The 23,936-nt window shown below is 41.0% G+C and overlaps 1 protein-coding gene across 2 annotated transcripts; it reads left to right on the forward strand.

The window, feature by feature from the left end:
• The first annotated feature begins 878 nt into the window (after positions 1–878).
• Positions 879–23,291, forward strand: TBC1D5 (TBC1 domain family member 5). 2 transcript variants are annotated; one of them, XM_074087232.1, is made up of 13 exons: positions 879–1,106; positions 1,182–1,240; positions 3,001–3,135; positions 3,616–3,715; positions 4,545–4,661; positions 5,778–5,905; positions 9,385–9,435; positions 10,543–10,645; positions 11,282–11,400; positions 12,307–12,449; positions 14,697–14,847; positions 16,760–17,082; positions 18,918–23,291. In XM_074087232.1, exons 1-13 carry the CDS (start codon positions 1,104–1,106, stop codon positions 19,121–19,123), a joined length of 1,638 nt encoding a protein of 545 aa, XP_073943333.1. In that variant the 5' UTR covers positions 879–1,103; the 3' UTR covers positions 19,124–23,291. The 2 variants fall into 2 exon arrangements, with proteins under 2 accessions (XP_073943333.1, XP_073943334.1); XM_074087233.1 differs by having other exon boundaries at positions 16,760–16,964.
• The last annotated feature ends 645 nt before the right edge of the window (positions 23,292–23,936 follow it).

Consider the following 23,936-nt stretch of genomic DNA (forward strand, 5'->3'; position numbering starts at 1 on the left):
ATATATCATTATTTTAATGTACCTTCCACTATTCCTATTTATCACTCAGTAGGTACTTGAGAATAGAGAAGACATTCCTGTTTTTTATTTTTATATTCTTAATTTTATTCATTTGTATTATTGTAACCAAAAAACAATCAAGCTCTGCCTGTACCACCTACCCATCATCCATCGCTCGCAGAAGCAGAAGCAGAAGCTTGTTTCATTTATTTGGCATAGTTTGGCATACTGTTTTCGACAGCAGGAAAACAGTAGGATTCAACAGATGGATCGATTTTAATTATATCGAGTTGTTTTTTGCATTAATAAAAAGGCTGACCATTCGTCAGAACATAATGTGGCAGCTAAGCAGTGAACGCGAAAAAACTGTTGCAATAGAAATACGGGAAAATTAGGTAAGTACTAGGTTAGGTAGTAGTAGGTGTTACTGCTTTTTTTCTTCACTCTACACACAGATCACTCGCATAATGCAGGTGAACGCACAGTTTAACATAACTCTTTGTTAACCTGAAGTCTTGAAATATGTATAATTTTACTTAAATTTGCTGCCATGTATATAAAATTAGATTTATATAATCCGCAGAGCGAATTTGCGAATTCAAGATAATATTATGATTATTGTTTTTGCAAAAAAAATGTAAAACGTAACGAGTAATCGTAAACCAGATGCATCAAAAGAATTATATGGTTTGCCCAATTTAAGAGCTGATTTTAAAATATATAATTACATGTTCTTCAGTTAGCTTCAAAAAAAAGTACTTATTAGTTTTTTTTTATGAAAGAGATATCGTAAAAAAAGTATCGAGTAATCGTAATCTGCTCATCAGAGTTCGATAGACAGCTGCATTCGATATTCACAGCACTAGTTGTCAGTCGGTCGAGTCGAAGTCGAGTAAAGTAAATGTCAAATGATGTCAAACTAAAGCCAAATATCAAAATCAAATTGCACGAGAAAGAAACAAATAAATCTTTGTTTTAATGATTTGCATAGAAAATAAGAATTAATTAAGTTATCTAACAGTCTTGCCACATACATGTAGTGTATAATATCAGCGCTAATTGTTTCTCGTTTAAGTGAAAATGTTTTGAATTACGTGTGGAAAATGGTAAGGTTGTTTCTGTTTATTATTATTATTTATAATTTATATTTACTAAGATAAAAGACACGTTTTTTTTAATAGGCTCAGAATAATGGTACGGCTTCGCCTTCAAACAGCAGCTTCCCGGTTTCGGATTACGAGTAAGTATTTGTTATCATAACTTTATCAGTTGTTTTCTTTGTTAATCCTTAGTTTTCGATACTTCGCTGTATCATTCTTTAAGCTCTTTTAAGTGTGAATGTAAACTAGTAAACTAGAATGCCATATGTTTTCATTGATAAGCTTAAATTTATATTGATTTTATAATCTATTTGATAATTGAATCAACAGGTTCATTACAAGTAAACTTTGCCTTTATACCTTTAAGTGACCATTTTTAAGAAAATGTATATTTACAAATAATTAGATATTTGTTATAATTATTTTGGTACTGATTTCTGATCACAGGCCGATATTTGTTCAAGCGTTTTTGAAATTTTTACCTGCGTGGGGATGTTAGCAGAGGAGAGGATGCAGTGTTAGCAGTACCCTTTAAGCTCATAGCAAAATGTACGCAATGTGGGGTTATTATAGATGACGACCAGATGGCATAGTGGTTAGAGAACCTGACTACGAAGCTTGAGGTCCCGGGTTTGATTCCCGTGTCGGGGTAGATATTTGTATAAAAACTACGAATGTTTGTTCTCGGGTCTTGGGTGTTTACTATGTATTTATGTATGTATATATCTATATAATTATATTTATCCGTTGCTTAGTACCCATAACACAAGCTTTGCTAAGTTTACTTTGGGACTAGGTCAATTGGTGTGAATTGTCCCGTGATATTTATTTATTTATTATTTATAGATGGCTTATTGACATAGACAGTCAGACATGAAAAATTATGATTTCCAGTTTTTTCTTATTTATTGTGGTGATGGTTCACCTCACCACCCTAAGGTTTAATGTCATTTGTAGCGCTTAAAATGTTAAAGCCTATTTTCACTCACAATCACTAGTCAATATGACATTCAGCCTTGTCTTATTTCTGAAGTAGGAACTGTCATTAAAATTGATAAAGCACTTTCTTACTTTCATACCTAAATAAATAATCTAGTAGTAAAGTAAACTAAATAGTCTAAAACAGTTTAGCCTTGAAAGACCCATACTGCAATATTAATGAAATAAAACAAATAAAAATAAATCATTTATTTTCATATAACAGAATCCATAAACTATTCCCTTAGTTACTACGACATTATAACATCAATACCTTGTGCTAACAAAAAAACAATGAGGGCTATCGCGTATGAATTCGCCACTAGAGGCGCTACTGTAGCGTGAGGTCTCCAAAATGTCAAAACTCATAGTTTTTGGGTGAGCTACGCGGGTTTATTTATAATTAGAATAATTTTGTGAATATTTTGCATTACCTGAAATTAATTATGGCAATTATGCGTTACGGGGCAATGAATGTTTGTGTTTTGAGACAGTTTTGTCTTTCGAAAACTTTTGTCCTCCCTTTTTTTCCAAACAAAACGGGACTGTGGTTGCTCGATATTTTTATGGTACGGTTTTAAGGTGTATCAAATATGATTTTAATCTAAACTTTTTTTTTTTTTTTATGGCTTTCACTTGCTGTTTTTAGCAAGACGTATTTTGCCAATGTCGATGTTGCGACATTACGCACATGAGGAGAATGTTCGGTTTATGAAATTTTGATTTTGGGGAAGGAACAGATAGGAGACCTAAAACAAATAACATATGTTATGGACGGCACACGGACGAGTGACATTTTTTTTTTCACTTTGTTTTCACGCCCGTAATAACAGACTTTGAAAGCGACACTTAAAAACGCACAACAGTGGCGCCATCTAGAAAAACAAAAAACGGTAGCCCTCATTGTAATAACATTGTGCAGACTGGAAGTGCCAGCATGGAGCCTTGAGGGGCTGCGGGCGGCCGCCACCCAGCTGCGCCTGCCGCGCCCGCGCAGCCTCGCCTGGGCCATCCTGCTCAACGCGCTGCCCCCGCCCAACGCCGATATCGTCGCCAGGTTTGTTCATCATCAGCCGGAACACGTCCACTGCTGGACAAAAGCCTCCCCCTTTGTACGCCACAATGAACAACTCGCCACTTGCATCCACCAGTTGCAGTTTGTTCAACCCTCTACAAGTCTTGCTGCGGGTCCAGCCCTCAAAAAAGGTGGTCACAGCCACCAGAAAATCGGCCAAGTGCGAGTCGGAGCACGAACTCGCTCATAATCAGGGCTCGAACTTTGCGTGCGGGTGACGTCAAATCACATATAGGGTGATTTCAAATAGTCTTTTCAAATTCAGATTCAAACTCAACTTTAACTTCAAATTCAAATATTTTTATTTGCAATTGCAAAATTTATTTCGTATACAATTACCACTTATCAACCTTTTTAATTAAACAACATCGCCACTACAAATGGCATGACACCTTGTCTTAATATTATTTAACAGATGACTGAAACATAGTCTTATCTATGCTGTTTGTCTTTTTTTTTCAGTCTAAGAACTCACAGAAACTTCTACAATGACATGAAGGCGAAACTTTCCATGGATCCAAGGACTGTGATTGGAGATGATCCGCTGTCGCAGAATGATGAGGTTTTACTTTTTTTTTATATCATTAAGGGTGTCCCAAAAAGGACGCAAGATTCGAAATTGGTGAAAAACACATTTTTTTTCGTTATAATATATTTGTATATAAAATCTTGAAATACATAAAATAGGGTTATTTGTGGAATAATACGTCAGGCAAATGTCCTAAGTTTTGCTGGCACATACACACACTTTTGTCAAAATTTTCTATGACCATTTTGCATATATGCGGTTGAATTTATCCAATGCAGCGTCTAATTTCCTCTTTTACAGCATTGCCACTTGTTTGTTTTTGGACGACCAGTGGAATGAACATCATGAATTGATCCACTCTCCCTGAATTTTGCAACCACTCTGTTCACAGTTGATGAAGTCAAGTCAATATTCCGACCATATTTTGCACGAAATTTTCGAACCGTACACGCCAAACTTCTTTTGAAATATTGTTCAATAATAAAAACGCGTTGATCTTTCGTATAATCCGCCATTAAATCAAATAGTTTTTTTAGGGTTGCCAGCACTAAAATACAAAAATGGCGGCAAATTGAAATCTTGCGTCCTTTTTGGGACACCCGATATATCATTTCCGATTAATACAATTTTTTGTGTCGAAAAGATGTGCTATGTTCTGAAGCCGCATTGAGTTCTTCTGTTATATTGTATGCTTGACTACAAGCAACAAAATTCACCACTGTATTGGAACTTTAAATTAACTAAGTTTGCAAACTTGCTTTGAAAGCAGATTGGATGACTCACAATGTAAAAGCGCAGTCAGCAAAATCTTGTGTGTACTCGTATTTAAAAATGACCTTTTAACAACAATATTTTATTACAGAGTGCCTGGAACCAGCATTTCTGCGACAACGAGCTGAAAGCCTTGATCCTGCAAGATGTTGTGAGGACTTTTCCCGACGAACTGTACTTCCGGGACAAGGATGTTCAAGACATGATGGTATGTTTAGCCATTGACAGTTCACTTTAATCACAACGGAATTCTTGGAGTTGCGTTATATTTCTAATATCATTATTTTTGAGTCGCCTTTAGGGCTAAAGACACAAGGTCCTTGCTTTTCTTGATTTTAGAATTCTACAATAGTATAGAATTTAGAATTAGAATATAATAGAATTCATTTATTTGGTGTTAAAAAAGTTTGTACATGAAATTTTAATCTAAATACATGTTTATAGGGTGCTTATAAGCTGTGGTGGCCTAGTGGTTTGACCTATCGCCTCTCAAGCTCAAGTCGTGGGTTCAAACCCCGGCTCGCACCTCTGAGTTTTTCGAAATTCATGTGCGGAATTACAATTGAAATTTACCACGAGCTTTGCGGTGAAGGAAAACATCGTGAGGAAACCTGCACAAACCTGCGAAGCGATTCAATGGTGCGTGCGAAGTTCCCAATCCGCACTGGGCCCGCGTGGGAACTATGGCCTCTTGTTCTGAGAGGAGGCCTGTGCCCAGCAGTGGGACGTATATGGGCTGGGATGATGAGTGCTTACAGGAGATTGGGGCTTGCAGTCGGGAAAAATCCATTATGGATGACTGGGACGGAGGGCCGGATTCTCACCGACTAAAAATCCCGGCTGCGCATGTCCCCAAATGGCACGTCCCTGGAGCTTACTATGGGGACAACAGTGTTGGAGGGATTTCTTCTCTACCCACAGAGTCTTGTATTTTCTCGTTAGGCTCTGAAGGGAGTTTGGGTCAGTCTTTTGTTGCTGATCCCCATTGGTTTATTCGTTGACCGTCCCTATAGTGCTGTTTAAAAAAATTGACATATCAATTTCTCATATTATGGGTCGAATTTTTCTTGTACCTCGTTGCCATGGTTACGTCCCCTGGACAACTCTTTTAATATATTTTCACTGGTTAAAATGCATCGAGCGTTCATGCTTGTTGCAGTTACAAGCCGGTTATTTCTTGGACTATTTTTCTATATCTTTTAATAGCATAGACATCATAACAGTTCTTTTTAATTATCTGTCACTGTTGTCTGTTGGACAACGGGACAGAATCACTAACCAGAAAAAGTTGTTTGACCCTTATAGGATGGTTGGTCTGTGTCAGGTCCTGTCGCTGTTCTACTGGGCGCGCGCGCACGCGCACGTGGGCTACCGGCAGGGCATGCACGAGGTGCTGGCGCCGCTGCTGCTGCAGCTGCGGCACGACACCCGCCACGCGCCCAGGGACCTCAGGTACACCACAGCTTGCTTGCTAAATACCTGGGCTATGTTACACTAAAGCTTTGTTTTCCCAGGATCAGCGATGCCGTCACATAGCGGCCGTAATGAGGGCTATCGTTTTTTGTCTCACTAGATGGCGCACTGTTGCGTGAGGTTTTTAAGTATGGCTTTCAAAGTCTGTTATTACGGGCGTGGAAACAAAGTTTAGATTAAAATCATATTTAATGCACCTTAAAACCGTACCATAAAAATGTCGAGCATGCCACAGTGTTGCATAGTCCCCGTTTTGTTCGGAAAGAAGGGAGGACAAAGGTTTCCGAAAGACAAAACTGTCTCAAAACACAGACATTCATTGCCCCGCAACGCATATTTGCCATAATTAATTTCAGATATTGCCAAATATTCACAAAATTATGCTAATTATAAATAAACCCGCGTAGCTCACCCAAAAACTATGAGATTTGACATTTCGGAGACCTCACGCTACACTAGCGCCTCTAGTGGCGAATTCATACGCGATAGCCCCCATTGATACCGCTCTTCCTCCTCCTAGGAAACCGCGCCAACACACAGACAACGTTCTAGTGACGTCATTCACCGGTTATTACGGGCGCTATAATGACGGCACCGCTTGTCCTAGGAAACCAAAGCTTAAACGACCGCAACGACCACGCTCACGATTTGGTGAATATTCAGACCGTTCTTATTCTCAACATTTTTGTAACGAAATTTAGAATTAACTGCAGGGCTACTACGAAATTCGAAAATCGAAGTTCGTGTCGTTCGGTACCTCTGACAGCTATACTATTTAATACGAAAGCGAGAAGGACGATACGATACGAACTTCGATTTTCGAACTTCGGAGTGGGAGTTTAATATTGAGTTTAATATTGAGTGAGCTGAGCACTGTTACGTATACAGCTATAATATGTGTCTGATGAGGATCTTAAAAAGTGTTGAGAATAATGACGGCGGTTCAAATCAACCGACCGATGCAACTGCCGTTCCACTAACGTAAAAAGGCCGCGGGCGTTATAGACGAATATTATTTGGAACGCACATCTTGAGCGCTGCATGCTCGCAATATGGCGGCATGTACGAAACGTTTTGTGAGACTTGTGAGTAAATATTTTGCATAGATTGGAGTAAATTTAATTCAAAATGGATTCCCGTACACTCACTATATAAATCATATATCATTGTTAAATTTCTCTTGTAAGTGAATTGTAAATAACATAACAAAATAGGTAAGTTTCTTTAAACCAATCCTCAAAGTTTAATCGTTAAATCAGTGTATCGAACATGATCACCATACGAACTCTTAACTTCTATCAATTTATTATTGTATTCCATACATAAAAAAAATACATTTCATCTGTATGAAAAAACAGGACATATTTTTCAAAATTTACCGAACAAATATAAGTCAAGGTTGGTTTTTGGAGTCTTTTTGTTTTTTTTTTTTATTTCAACTCCAAATTTTGTTACTTTTTGCGGTTATCCCGTAAAATCCATGTCGAAAATACAAACTGAAACATAGATGCACAGAAAAACCAGAAAAAGAGACCAGCGCTGGGAATTGAACCCAGTTCCTCAGCATTCCGTGCTGCGTGCTATACCTCTACACCACCACTGGAGTGTTGAAAGTTTCTCGATGAGGGCTACAACATAGATGTCGCTAGTGTCACTGTTTAAGTGACTAAATAAGAAAACAACCAAGCTGAGATATGTGGTGCATAGGAGAAATTTGTGTCAGTACTCCTGTCCAGTGGTGGTGTAGACGTAAAGCACGCAGCACGGAATGCTGAGGACCTGGGTTCGATTCCCAGCGCTGGTCACTTTTTGTCCAGAGGTAGTGTAGAGGTATAGCACGCTGGTCTCTTTTTCTGGTTTTTCTGTGCATCTATGCTATGTTTCAGCTTGTATTTTCGAAAACTAAGTCAGTTAAATGAGTAGAATCGCACCTTGCATTTGAAGGACCATTCTACCTGCGGTTATTGGTTGCCTACTCGATTAGCTACATATACTCGTATAGCTAGAGTCATTTACGATGACGCGTGCCGTGGTTCTTATTACAATGTCATTAATGTCTAATTTTGACAAAATCACGCGTCTTCGTGGATGGCACTAGGTATAGCTATGTAACTGGAGAAGCATTGTGTCTGCGGTTGGAGACTTGAAACATGAGACTACTCGTGGGCAAGTGGAGGCATCCTGTATAGTAGCTCTTGTAACAATTAGCTTATAAACAGGGCTCGAACTTTGAGTGCGGATGACGTTAAAATTACGTCATTTTGCATACAGGATGATGTGGTATATAAAATAAATTCACGAAACTTCTTACCGTAAGGTACGATTATTATAAGGTAAACGTCAGAGTGGTCGACTCTCACTATAAATAAATAAATAATAAATATTATGGGACACTTGACACCAATTGACCTAGTCCCAAACTAAGCAAAGCTTGTACTATGGATACTAGGCAACGGATAAACATACTTATATAGATAAATACATACTTAAATAGATATTAAACATCCAAGACCCGAGAACAAACATTCGTGTTATTCACACAATCGGAATCGAACCCGGGACCTCAAGCTTTGTAGTCAGATTCTCCAACCACTTGGCCATCCGGTCGTCAAAAACCTATTGCTATTGCTAATGACATAAGATAAAAGATGCCGACTATGGGGACAGCGACGAGCACTCGTACGTTTACCTTAATCCCTACTAATATTATAAATGCGAAAGCAACTCTGTGTGTCTGTTACGCTTTCACGTCGAAACCAATGAATCAATTTTGATGAAGTTTCGTATAGGGATAGCTTGAACCACAAGGATCAACATAGGATACCTACCATTTATTCCGGTAGAGGGCGCCACCGCGCGATAACCTAGATCCGCGCAGACGAAGTCGCGGGCATAAGCTAGTTATATATAATCATAAAATACATTGATGTTGTCAAATGTGTTGCATTGCAAATTTTCAGCGTTACATAGTAATCATAATTATTATAATCAGGGCATGTTTGATTGTCTCCAAATGTCTTTTCAATATTGCTGATTCTTCGGTGTTATATTTTGATAGCAGCAAGAGGTAAATTGTAACGATATTCTTGTAAAGATGAAGTTTTGGCAATCACACGCATAATTGTGAAAATAAAACAGCTAAACTATCACAACACCAACTTATTGCTAATATCTGAATGACAATGTCCGTCAAAGATGTTATGTACTGCTGCTCGTTTGAAGTGGCGATATTGTTTAACTAAAGAGGTTGATGAGTGGTAATTGTTTACGAAATAAATTTTGCGATTGCAAATAAAAATATTTGAATTTGAAGTTGAAGTTGAATCTGAATTTGAAAGGACTATTTGAGATCATCCTATATGTGATTTGACGTCATCCGCGCGAAATGTTCGAGCCCTGCTTATAAATTAAAGTATTCTGTTTATTCACGAATATTAATAGTGACTTTTTCTTTTCAGCAATACCTTGAAATACATACTGGATGAAGAATACTTGGAACATGACAGCTAGTAAGTACGAATTGAAAGTTAAAACATTTGTTATTGATTAATTTATTTATATCTGAATAAATTTCACAGCATACTATTAAAAACGAAAACACTGTGCGACCAAGATAAGTGTCGATGTTATAAAAATAATAAAAAATACTTATCACAATATACTGACTTGAAAATTTAGAAAAAATATATAGGGTAAATCGTCAATTAGTAGCCACACTTCAACTGTCCACTTTACACTAAAAATAAATTCTAGTCACCTACAAACAGCGTTCATTTTTATTATCAGGTGTCAATTACTGATCACCTTTCAATAACTGGTCATCTATAAATAGTATAATTTTTTAGTACAAGGTTAATGGCCAGTAATTGATAATTTACCCTAAGTAATGGTACTATACAAGGTGAGCCCTGTAACAGAAGCAAATAACCCTCCTTCTTCGCAGTCGGGTAAAAAATTAAACCACAGCTTCCATTTTTTGAGCTAATTAAGTTCTACAAGTTTTTAAAATAACTTATATTATGATTTTTATTATAGTTTAAAATGTAATTGGATTTTTGCAGGTGGTAGGGCCTTGTGCAAGGTTCGCCCGGATTGCTACCACCATCTTGATCGCTAATTCTGCCGTGAAGCAGAAAGTAAGATAGCCGGTGAAATTACTGGCACTTGAGGTATCCCACCTCAGGCCTCTAGGTTGGCAACGCATCTGCAATCCTGGTGTTGCAGATGTTTATGGGCGGTGGTGATCTCTTGCCATCAGGAGACCCGCTTGCTCGTTTGCCATCCAGTCGAATAAAAAAATGTATTGCGAAATCCGTCATTTTGCTACGTGACAGGCGATGTCATTTAGGTTATTGGATGCCGTACATCGTAAATACTATTTAATTTGTTTGGAATAAACATATGATAAAATAACTTAATTTTTGAAAGTTGCAGAACTAAAGTAGCTCCATTTGAGTAGCAGAACCTGTGTTTTAATTATTTGCTCCTGTTACAGGGCCCACCCGGATACAAAGAATTTAAAACGAAAACTAACTTTCACATCTTAGTAGACTTTACAGCGAGCAATAGTCGTATCGAATACCTTAAATTAATTTTGGTTGGACGGCCATTTCCAGTATGCTCTTCAGCGCGGTGATGAAGGGATTAGAGAAGTTTTACACGACGGGCGACGTAGTGCCTTCGTCGTGCGGCCGCCTGCCTGTCTCCACAGTCGTACACGTAAGCCCTATCTGAGAAATCATCATCATCATCATCTTGGACTATATACGTCCCACTGCAGGGTACAGGTCTCCACTCAGGATGAGACTTGGGACGCAATTCCCATATGAGCCCAGTGCGAGTTGAGAATTTCACAAACAAGCTTTTTAATAAATTGTAATATTTAAGTGAGGGTCGCGTCATCCAAACCGATGTGGTACACAGTCTATTACTGGCTAAATCCAGGGAATATAATATATGCAGCTGTAGCCCCCGACTCTGATTGCGCCAATTTCTTTTTAGTTATCCCGCGGCAGCTGTATATTTTCCGGGATAGAAACTATCCCATGTCCTTCCCTAGTTTCAAACAAGACAGACTAACAAACAAACATACTTTCGCATATATAATATCAGTAGGGATTCCCGTTGGGCAGATAAAAAGTAGAATGTATCACTTTGAAACAAAATGTTTCTTTATTTTGCGTAGTAATTTGAATACCTCGCTGTGCTCAGAATTCTTCTTTAGAATCACTCGCTCCGCTCTGGATTGTAAAGAGCACTCTCGCCGTATGAAAACAATTTTACTGCTTTGTCATAATCTACTATTTCACAAACGTCTAGTTAATTTTTTATTTTCCATTATCCACAACCGAACAGAACCCGAACGAGGTGGTGCGGTATTTGGACAAAGTGCGCGACGAGTGCCTGGCGCCGCTGGACAGCGACCTGGCGGCGCATCTGACACAGTGCAACATATCCATGGAACTGTTCGGCATGTGAGTACCGCTCAGAGACGTGTACGTCATCATCCCAGCCTATATATGTCCCACTGCTGGGCACAGGCCTCTCACAATGAGAGGGCTTGCGCCAGAGGCCTGTGCCCCGTAGTACCCACGCGGCCCAGTGCGGATTAGGAACTTCACACAAACCATTGAATTGCTTCGCAGGTTTGTGCAGGTTTCCTCACGATGTTTTCCTTCACCGTAAAGCTCGTGGTAAATTTCAAATGTGATTTCGCACATGAATTTCGAAAAACTCAGAGGTGCGAGAAGTGTTGAGGAGCGATAGGTCAAACCACTAGGCCACCACGGCTTTCCACTACATACCGCCGGTAAAATGTCAGACCCCGTAACTCCATCAGATCAAATCTTGCAGGAGGCACGTAAAACTTCACCACCCCAAAATGGTCTATGAAAGTTTTTTATGGTTTTGTATATTTTTACAAGTATCTAAAAATCATATATATTTTTTTAATATAACAATATACAATCAAGGGCACAATTCAATAAAATAAAATTATAAAATGTCAAAATAAAAAAAAATACAACTTAAACCTATAACACACACTAAGGCCGTCTTGCAGGAAAAAATAAATCTAGATTTAGTAGTTAATCCAGGCTTAAGCTTGACAGTTCCATACAATTTGACACTACTAAACTGAGCTTAACGCTAACGCGAGATTTATGAGTTTACTGCAAGTGGGCCTAAGACCTAAACACCTAAGCTACAAACTAAAAACCACCGTTTCAAAAGTGCCCATAACTCCAGCAACATTTCCCCGAATTCCCCGTAAAAAACAACTGCAAAAAAAAAACAAAAGCGAGCACTCGTCCGTTCCCAACCACCCTTGCACGAGCGAAGCGAGCTTTTCACAGCATAATTCAAAGTTTATTTTTGTCCAGTCGTTGGCTGCGGCTGCTGTTCGGGCGCGAGTTCCCGCGCGCGGAGCTGCCGGCGCTCTGGGGCTTCCTGTTCGCGGACGGGCCGCTGCTCCCGCACATACACTACGTCATCGTCGCCATACTCATCGCGATCAAGCCCACGCGTAAGTTTTAATGGGATCCCATGCCCCGATGACCTTCGATCTCAATTCCTTAGTTTTCTAATGATTTTTGTAGCTTATTATATTAACAACAACGGCTTTAAGCAATATAGTATTCCATATTTACTTCAAAGTTCATTGTTTTCGAGATATTTGGCATCAAAGTTGAACAATTCTAGGCCAAAAAACTGGTTTTCTGGCCATAACTTTTGTGTTAATTAGTTTCAAATGAAAGCCCTCGACCAGTTTTTAGAGACGTCAAAGACGAACCCAAATATGTACATTTCGTATATGTTAGATCTTTCACGTCAATAGATTTACGAAATAAGTGTTTTTTCAGACAATGTTTAAAAAAATCATAAAAAATTAAGTATTCATTTTTTTCAAAATCCGGTAGATAAAAATGGATATAAAAGATTGGAGAACCGATAGCTGTTTGACTTATAATTCTATCTATAGTGCAAAAGTAGGAGATACGATTCAAAACTTGTCAAAAATCGATGAAAACCTCGGGTAGCCCCTTAAGTCGGGGCCTGAGGCTAAAGCTGGGTCCACATTTGCACCATTTTGCCGATCACGATCACGCGTATCGTATCGAGCTCGCGTATCCTAAGTATAGACGCTCACTTTGGGCACACCGTATCACTAGCATCGTCGCGTGAAAAAATGCGTCCTACTAACCGTAGAGTAGCAGCGTATCGTATCATAACGCCGTATCATCAAGTGTGGACGCTATCCGTATCCCCTTTGACGATCGGGGAAAAACCGCCTCAAAAGCGATCACGGCGTATCGCGTATGAAATCATAACTTCGTATCGTGATACAGTATCAAAAACGTCCATACTTACCGATCTTGATACGCGTATCCGATCGCGAGTGTGCGGGGTATATAAAAACGTGTGTCAACATCAATCCCGAGCGATCAGATACGACGCGCCGCATGATCGCGCTGTTTTTGCGTCCACACTAGCGATCTTGATACGCGTCGGTGCAACGCGACGGAGATACGATACGGCAAAATCATACAAATGTGGACCCAGCTTTAAGTTTCCACCAGAAACGTACGCGGTGGCTGAATGGCGTGAGGATGTGGAACCTTGTGACTGTTTCTACAGAGACTCGCCGCCCCGCTCGGAATGCGTCAAAGTCAAAGTCAAAATATCTTTATTCAATTTAGGCTACAACAAGCTCCTATGAATGTAAAAAAGAAAACTAGCACCGGTTCGGAAAAACCTCTGTTGAGAAGAATCCGGCAAGGAACTCAACGAGGTATATTTTTTTAAACAGATTTACAATATTATTAAATGGTATGTATACATCACAAGTATTTAACACAACTTCATTAATAACACAGTAGGTTCGCTATTTGAAGTGATCGCTAATGCGGATCGGAATTATTCGTGGCGTCACGTCGGCTTGCGCCTAAGAAACTACAGACCTAACTCTTACTGTTGAAAAGATTATTAAGTTTTTATCTATATTAATAATTTCGTCAAGGGGTACGGTAGACTCGACCGAAATGCACATCAAATTGAAGAGCGTAAAAAATTAGTCAATCCGAGTCGATAACTTGTAGGCGGAAAATTCGGATTATCGAGTATTTTCAATATAAACTTAAATAAATTACTAAGTATATAATGGCGTTGCGAAGTAAACATGTCAAAGTCATCACATCAAAGTGGTGTTAGTGTCACGTCATCACGTGTCACAGGTGTCACAGGTTTGCATTTCGTTCTCCATTGTGACCTCTTAAGGGCCCCACACACGGTACGATTCGTCGATTTCATCAGATCGATCGTACAGACGAATCGTACCGTATATCCCCATATACGCCCCTTAGGTCTAATTTCTTTGATTATGAGACAGAGACATCATAGTTATTTGGGCAAATAAGATTTAGGAGAAATATCTACTATAAATAAAAAAATAGTGAAATAACCGATACGTAGGTTAGCTGTGAAAGTACGTTTGTGATAATATTAAGGCTGGGAATATACGTCAGATTTTTCGATAAGTACGACAGTCTTTACACTGGCAAAAAAAAATTAAACATATTATTATGAGTACATTTTACCCGAGCGAAGCCGGGTTTTCATCTAGTTTATTATAATAGAGGCCATCCATAAACTATGTCGCACTCATTTTGATAATACCTAGACCCGTCAATTATTAATTATTATTAATTATTTTGTTCTTGTGTCACAGTTTGTTGGAGGCTCTCTCTTCTGATGGCTTGATTATTTGTTCCAGTGATGTCGGAGGACCCCGGCACGGTGCTATCAGCGCTGATGCGGCCGGTGCGGCTGCCGGCGGCGCACGCGGTGGCCCTCGCGCTGCACTTACGGCGCCCCCTGGAGCACCCGCGGCCCGCGCCGCCGCCTCAGGACACGACACACGAACAGTCAGTCTCACCAACGAAACCCATTACCTACTTCCAGCGCCGGTCTCTTGGCGTGTGGGAACGAGCACTTGCTTTTCGCCTCGCACCTAGCTTCGTCTGGCCTCACCTCGCCTCGCACCTAGCTTCGTCTGGCCTCACCTCGCCTCGCGCCTAGCTTCGTCTAGCCTCATCTCGCCTCGCGCCTAGCTTCGTCTCGCCTCACACCTCGCCTCGCGCCTAGCTTCGTTTCGTCTCATCTCGCCTCGCGCCTAGCTTGGTCTCGTCTCATCTCGCCTCACACCTCGTCTCGCCTCATTTCGCCTCGCACCTAGCTTCGTCTCGCCTCGCGCCTAGCTTGGTCTCGCCTCATCTCGCCTCGCACCTAGCTTCGTTTCGCCTCACGCCTAGCTCCGTCTCGCCTCATCTCGCCTCGCGCCTAGCTTCGTCTCGCCTCATCTCGCCTCGCGCCTAGCTTCGTCTCGCCTCATCTCGCCTCGCGCCTAGCTTCGTCTCGCCTCACCTCGCCTCGCGTCTAGCTTCGTTTCGCGTCACACCTCGTCTCACGCCTAGCTTCGTCTCGCCTCATCTCGCCTCGCGCCTAGCTTCGTCTCGCCTCATCTCGCCTCGCGCCTAGCTTCGTCTCGCCTCACACCTTGCCTCGCGCCTAGCTTCGTTTCGTCTCATCTCGCCTCGCGCCTAACTTGGTCTCGTCTCATCTCGCCTCACACCTCGTCTCGCCTCATTTCGCCTCGCACCTAGCTTCGTCTCGCCTCGCGCCTAGCTTGGTCTCGCCTCATCTCGCCTCGCGTCTAGCTTCGTTTCGCCTCACGCCTAGCTCCGTCTCGCCTCATCTCGCCTCGCGCCTAGCTTCGTCTCGCCTCATCTCGCCTCGCGCCTAGCTTCGTCTCGCCTCACCTCGCCTCGCGTCTGTCTTCGTTTCGCCTCACACCTCGTCTCACGCCTAGCTTCGTCTCGCCTCATCTCGCCTCGCGCCTAGCTTCGTCTCGCCTCATCTCGCCTCGCGCCTAGCTTCGTCTCGCCTCATCTCGCCTCGCGCCTAGCTTCGTCTCGCCTCACACCTTGCCTCGCGCCTAGCTTCGTTTCGTCTCATCTCGCCTCGCGCCTAACTTGGTCTCGCCTCATTTCGCCTCGCACCTCGTCTCGCCTCATTTCGCCTCGCACCTAGCTTCGTCTCGCCTCGCGCCTAGCTTGGTCTCGCCTCATCTCGCCTCGCGTCTAGCTTCGTTTCGCGTCACACCTCGTCTCACGCCTAGCTTCGTCTCGCCTCATCTCGCCTCGCGCCTAGCTTCGTCTCGCCTCATCTCGCCTCGCGCCTAGCTTCGTTTCGTTTCATCTCGCCTCGCGCCTAACTTGGTCTCGTCTCATCTCGCCTCACACCTCGTCTCGCACCTCGTCTCGCCTCATTTCGCCTCGCACCTAGCTTCGTCTCGCCTCGCGCCTAGCTTGGTCTCGCCTCATCTCGCCTCGCGTCTAGCTTCGTCTCGCCTCATCTCGCCTCGCGCCTAGCTTCGTCTCGCCTCATCTCGCCTCGCGCCTAGCTTCGTCTCGCCTCATCTCGCCTCGCATCCAGCTTCGTTTCGCGTCACACCTCGGCTCATGTTTATTTTGTGTTTTTTTTGTATAATTTGAATTTTACAGAACATTGGTTTTTACTAAATGTTTATTGACAAATAAATAAATAAAATTAAGATTGGTTTTTAGGAATCTTTTTAATTTTTTATTTCAGTTGCAAATTTTTTGTTACTTTTACGGTCATCTCCTAAAAACCATATCGAAAATACAAACTGAAATATAGATGCATAGAAAAACCAGAAAAATAAGACCAGCGCTGGGAATCGATCCCAGGTCCTCGGTTCCATGCATCTATATTTCAGTTTGTATTTTTGAAATAAATAATAGTTTGTTCGTCCAGGGAGTGGTCCCTCGAGCAGCGGGGCTACGCCAACGCGGGCTCTGACTCGGGCTCCGAGGGTGTGGCGGAGGGCGCCGACATCGCGCGCTCGCTGGCCGCGCTCGGGCTGCTGCGCGCGCAGCTGCCGCCCGCCGCCGCCGCGCTCGCCAGGGAGCTGCCCGCGGCGCCGCCCAGGATCGCCGTGCCGCTGCAGACCATCCTCAAGGTGACTCCTCTCACTCGGGCTGCTGCGCGCGCAGCTGCCGCCCGCCGCCGCCGCGCTCGCCAGGGAGCTGCCCGCGGCGCCGCCCAGGATCGCCGTGCCGCTGCAGACCATCCTCAAGGTGACTCCTCTCACTCGGGCTGCTGCGCGCGCAGCTGCCGCCCGCCGCCGCCGCGCTCGCCAGGGAGCTGCCCGCGGCGCCGCCCAGGATCGCCGTGCCACTGCAGACCATCCTCAAGGTGACTCCTCTCACTTCGTCATCCCAGCCTTCAAAGGGTGATCGTGATCAATCCAAATGGGTCGGTATGGCGAACTCAGAAACTATGAGAGATAGCGAAATTCTTTCGTTATGCTGCAACGAAGTGCTGGAGTAACCTTCCTCCGCCGGTCAGGGATACAATACTGTTGGTGAGTTCGAGTCCAAACTGAAAAGCTATCTTATGGACCAACAAGGTACTGTTGCCTAAGCGTATAGGTTATTAGTGTGTCAGATTGTGGGTGACCGCCAAATATCTAAACTATTATATTTAAATTATTTATTACATACATATTTGTCTTTGTTATATTTATATATTATTATATACTCCTACTCAAAAGAATATAAGGGCCTCTTGAATTCCACCAGTAAAATGAAATCAAAAATATGTTTGCGCTTTTAATTGAATACATTTAATTGGATGTACTTTTACTGGATTATGTTGTATTAATTAATGAAACCATTTTAGACAAGGAATGTGTTAATAGTACATTACTGCAGAGGCCATGAAGTAAGGGATTGATGGACGAGTTCGGGGCAGGCCGGATAAAACGAGTCCAGCAATCCCTGTTCTGGCCGAGGCTTGTATAGTGCTTTTCTCAAACAATGTGAGGAAATACTTCATCCATCCATCCATCCATCCATGTATCCATCCATGCATCCATCCATCCATCCATCCATCCATCCATCCTTCCGTCCGTCCGTCCGTCCGTCGTCCATCCTTATTCGTCTAACCATCCGTCCATCCGTCCATTCCTCTAACCATCCGTTTGAGAAAAGAATTATATTTATTAGTATTTTCGTTTCACCCGTAAAATTCATGTGATCCTTATTTTGTTTTGAGCAGTATACATAAGTACTATGTATTTATTAGTCGCCTAACACAAGTCCCACAGTATGCTGTCCCGCACACCTCGTGCTCGTGCTAACGGCACCGCTGAGTGGCGACCATTTAATTTTCGGCTACACATCATTATTTGTTTGTTCTTATATTCTTTATCACTTTGTAAATGTGTTTAATCTTTTTTTGTCATGACGTTTTGGCTGAATAAACGTAATTCTATTCTACTCTAAATTTGTTCTTAAAAACCATATGTCTTCGATTTTAGATTTAATAAAAATGACATTCAAATTTTTTATAAAATGTCTTACATAACCGGAAACCGAACCCGGTCAAAATTCTGTAAAATAACCGCATGCATTTTCCATCAAAAATTTCAACGTAATAATTGATACCGGCCATTGGAGTCTGCTGAATATATGTCTTGTGATTAACTGAATTGACTTATTACCAATGGCTTTTTAAAAAGTTTGATACTCGACAATAATGTAATTTGTATGCGATATTGTTGTCGAGTTTATAGATCCTGCGATGTTTTTAACTTTTTAATTTTTCGCTGACCATAAACTATGCACTTTGTCTTCTGATATGTAAATAATAATATCGACTTTTACGGATATTTTTGAGAAAAGAAATATGATTTACTTAATTATACTCAGTTTTCTCGCAATTTCACCCTGTTTTTGCGAAAAAATAAAGTAATGTAGACTCCCCTCCTTTGATCCACGTCAGATGGAATGAGAGTCGACTAAAAAAACACCTCATGAAATTGAAATGAAAAAAAAATTGTGCAGCCAATGAATAATTTTACATTCCAACTCCGTGTCTTTATTAATGGATGCCCCCTTTTTACTTCCAGCTGGCAGCCCTCCTAGAGTGCCGCAACCACGCCCTAATCGACGTAGAAACAGCCCTAGAAGCGGCAGAGGGCGCCACAGTGGAGCGTATCGGGCGCCGCGCCGTGGTTCCCGTCATCATCAACACCAAGCCTCGGGAGAAGCCCGTGGCCAAGGCCAAAGAGGTGCCGCTCAAAGTGTTCCACCAGGCGGAGTGCGCGAACAGTGACCTGCCTTACTTGGACCCGCTGAGGCTGAGGACAGAGTGACTAAGGTTCATTTAGAGGGGTGGGGGGGTATAGATGCTTGGTAATGAGGGCTATCGTTTTTTGTGTCACTAGATGACGCACTGTTGCGTGAGGTTTTTAAGTATGGCTTTCAAAGTCTGTTATTACGGGCGTGAAAACAAAGTTTAGATTAAAATCATATTTAATACACACCTTAAAACCGTACCATAAAAATATCGAGCACAGTGTTGCACAGTGTTGCATAGTCCCCGTTTTGTTCGGAAAAAAGGGAGGACAAAGGTTTCCGAAAGACAAAAATGTCTCAAAACACAGACATGCGTTGCCCCGGAACGCATATTTGCCATAATTAATTTCAGATATTGCAAAATATTCACAAAATTATTCTAATTATGAATAAACCCGCGTAGCTCACCCAAAAACTATGGGATTTGACATTTCGGAGACCTCACGCTACACTAGCGCCTCTAGTGGCGAATTCATTCGCGATAGCCCTCATTCGGTGGTACTGCTTTATTATCTTACACAGATCTCACTGTGAGGAAATACAAGCTGTAAAATCGATGGCAGCTGTCAGTATTGATGCTTGCGATCAGAGGCGGTATTGTCTAACGTTTCTGACGATCGCGATCGCAATCAAATGACAGATTTCGCATAAAAAAACTGTCATTTGATTGCGATTGGCAGTGATTTCATTGCTTGCATTTCACTACTAATATAACAACGCACTTTCACCAAATTACCAAGGATCAACGATACGAGTAAACCAAGTTTTGTCATACCTATACTTCGTTTTAGCATTAGAAAAAGGGTAAATAATCATATGATTATATGCCCTTTCTAATTGTTACGTATTTGCTGTGACATATTTTTCAAAAGTGTTTTTCAATAAAAAGACACGTCATGATCGCTTACCTTCTTTCAAATGCTAAACAAACGTGTTTTAACGGATTACAAAATTTTCTGTCTCTTAAATATCAATAGATGGCGTTAGTATCGTAAGGTACAGTTACAGTTTTCACTCGATAACATGTACCCGATATCCAAAAATAAGTACGGTTCTCTATCGTTTGCCCGAATTTCATTTGCCCGAATGTATCGTTTTGTAGAATTTTCATTTGCCATAAAGTAGCATTTTATTTCTGAAGTAGTAATTTATTTAGAGTTGATATTAAAATAACCTAACCTAACCTACTGCATTATATATGATGACATTTATAAAAATCCTGAAAACAGCACGGTTCTATATATTTTATGGCAAACGTTGGTATGGCAAGTGAAATTCGGGCAAATGAAATTCGGGCAAGTAAACGTAAACGAGTAAATACACGCGATAACATTTCTATTCCTTTTATTATAAGATCTTAATGGTAGCCACATGCGTAGCGATTTACTTACGCAAGTTTGAAATTTCACATGTACAAAATTCAAAAGGAATTTGTGCAAGTACCTTCGAAGACAAGTTAAGCCCAGCATCTGCAAGAAAAATTGTGCAAGTTGCATTACACATTAAATATAAATCCCTACTTAATATTATAAATGCGAAAGCAACTCTGTGTGTCTATTACGCTTTCATGTCGAAACCACTGAATCAATTTTGATGAAATTTCGTATAGAGATAGCTTGAACCCCAAGGATCAACATAGGATATCTACCATTTATTCCGGTAGAGGGCGCCACCACGCGATAACCTAGATACGCGCAGACGAAGTCGCGGGCACAAGCTAGTTAAATACAAATTGTTAATACCCTAATATAAGTAGTATATATCGCGCCATCCACGATGTCGCGCCCCACTTTTCTTCCTAATCTCTTACAATACTAGTGTGCAACCTTTTAGCAGTGCAGTACTTCTCATCATCATCATCCCAGCCTATATACGTCCCACTGCAGGGCACAGGCCTCCCCTCAGAATGAGATGGTTTGGGCCATAGTTCCCACGCGGGCCCAGTGCGGATTGGGAACTTCACACACACCATTGAATTGCTTCGCAGGTTTGTGCAGGTTTCCTCACGATGTTTTCCTTCACCGCAAAGCTCGTGGTAAATTTCAAATGTAACTCCGCACATGAATTTCGAAAAACTCAGAGGTGCGAGCCGGGGTTTGAACCCACGACCCTCTGCTTGAGAGGCGATGGGTCAAACCACTAGGCCACCACGGCTTCACAGTACTTAGTTACTAGTTCGGCAGTACTTCTGTCCATGCACATTTATTACCTATGAGTTCATACGCACACAACGATAAATGAACTAATCACGAGCAAGCTCCTGACAGCACAGCTGACAACTGCCAGACAGCTGGAAAGATGCTCTACTTGATTTTATTAATTCCACAAGAAATTATTACATTACTAGGTACCAGTTTTATAAGAAGTAATGTAGTGAAGCGTACCAAAAACTCGAAGAACTTCGGGCAAGCCCCACTACACAATATCTATGTGCGACACACTATAAATAAAACGTTTAATTTGTCATATTTACAAACCTTTATTCGAAACAATGTCGTGCATAAGATGTACGAAAAACGTTAAGTACTCCTACAAAGTTCGAAAATCGAAGTTCGTATCGCACCGTCCCTCTCTCTCTTGTATTAAATAATATTAGCGTCAGGAAAACGATATGAACTTCGATTTTCGAATTTCTTGGTAGCCCCCCTGATTGACACTTTTGTAGAATCGTCTACCATAGATAATACTAAGAACCGTGTTTAGTTTAGAATTAGAATGGTCTTACGGCCAGATTATTCCAACATGGTAAAAAAATATTTACTAAATTTATTGATATAAATTTAAAATATAAAAATAACGAAGTTTCATGAAGCGTGGCAAATTTTTATGGTGTAAAATTAGGTTATAGCTAAGTTTCAAAATGTTAATAAAACAATGGCTGACTTGAAACCTCTTTAGTCTGAAATGGCGTGCCTACTAACTTTTTAAAACTAAAGTCATAACTCCCTTGGGGATGAGTACTATACGTAAATCCATAATTCCCGCGGGAACAGTTGAGGCCATTGTCTTTTAGTATACAGGCATGGAATAACTTCATTGACGAGCAAGTGTAATGAAAATGAATTTCTATTTCAGAAGGCGCCACATAGTGGTGGTACAAATAATAATGTAAGTAACAGCCTGTAATTTACCTTATGTTGGACAAATAAATTATTTGAATTTGAATTTACATTGTGAAGTGGTAAAGCGCGAACGGGGGTACTTAAATGTTACGAATGTATTCGCCGTTCAAATGTTTTAGCAAGGTTGCATACTATTTAGATATTTTATTACTGGCTGTTTTGGTGCCAGGGGGGGCTACTACGAAATTCGAAAATCGATGTTCGTATCGTACCGTCCCTCTCACTCTAGTATCAAATAATATTGTTAGGAGTTAAATGATATTGTTACGGATAACTCACGTTTTAAATCGAGTTTAACTGTACATGTTACGGGCTATTTCGTAGCCTTTATTCACAGGAGGAGGAGCTAAAAGCTGTCAATGGAACGGCGCAATGTAAAGCAGAGTTTAGACTTGCAAGAAAAATCGTGCAAGTTGCATTACATTGCAGCGCTCGATTGACCACTACAAACTCGTTGGCTTGACGGCCTCGCAATGCCTCGCAAATTGCACGATTTCTCTTGCAAGTCTAAGCTCTGCTTAAAGCAACTTGCACAATCTTGCAGATCTAAACTAGGCTTTATACTTGCACAAGTAAACCGCTATCTGACACCATAATACTGGGGTAATGTAGTTAATAGTATTTAAGTATTGTGACAAATCGCTGTTTAGTGACAGGCGATGTGATAAAGTGGAAACAATATAATTAAGTATGGATTCGATTTGTAGCATTCGAACATGGCGGATGTAGACGATATCTAATTTTGGTATTTCTGCTTCTTTGGCTAGTTGAAGTATAATTTTGATAGTGTTTTATGCGGCGATTAACCTTAACAGTGAACATTGATCACAAAATTCTATATTGCTCTCGTGTCTGACATTTTTTAATGCGCAAGTGGTCTCCGCGTGGTATCTGGAATTTTGCTATCATGTTGCAAAAACTACAATCACCGTACAACATGCATAAGAAGAATATATTTATCTTTAATTTAACTGACATTGGCCCAAGCCTTATGGCCGCCATTAAGAGGAATTAATTAATTAATTAAGTATGCGATTCATTCGCGATTACGTTTAGGAAATAGAAACTACGAGAGTTAATGGCACTCGTAATCAAATCAATCACAGGCGTGACGTGTGCGAAAAGGATAGATGCTATTATATCGCGTGCCAACACCTAGCATGTACAAAGACATAATTATAGAACTGGTATTATTTTTAATATTCCTCTGAAATCAATCAAACCTGTAGAAATAATCTAGCAACTTTTGACCCCCCAACGCCTGGTGTACCTAAGATTAGTAGAAAACGTAAAAAAATCTGTTTAAAAAATAAATACATGTGATATTTCACTCCACCTTCCCCCTCTTCGTTTCAAGCCTGACGTGATTGATGGTTCAAAACAACTATTTTTGACTATAGTTGGTACAGTCAAGGAAACTGAACACGTACACGTATCAGGAGGAAACCTTTTCGTGATCAATTTCACTATGATTTCTTTGGCAAATGTATTTAGTTTCCTCGATTGCACTTTGTATTTTCATCATTTTGCTTGTGGAATTGATGAGAAAAGAAGACTTGTACAATGTGAACCATTTAAAAGAAAATATTGTCATATTGATATTGTTGTTTCGCTATTTAGATGTTAAATCGTATTACGTAGCGGAGACGTGGAAAATCGAAGAACTAT

This window comes from Choristoneura fumiferana, chromosome 4 (assembly GCF_025370935.1).
Source record: "Choristoneura fumiferana chromosome 4, NRCan_CFum_1, whole genome shotgun sequence".
Lineage (NCBI taxonomy): Eukaryota > Metazoa > Arthropoda > Insecta > Lepidoptera > Tortricidae > Choristoneura > Choristoneura fumiferana.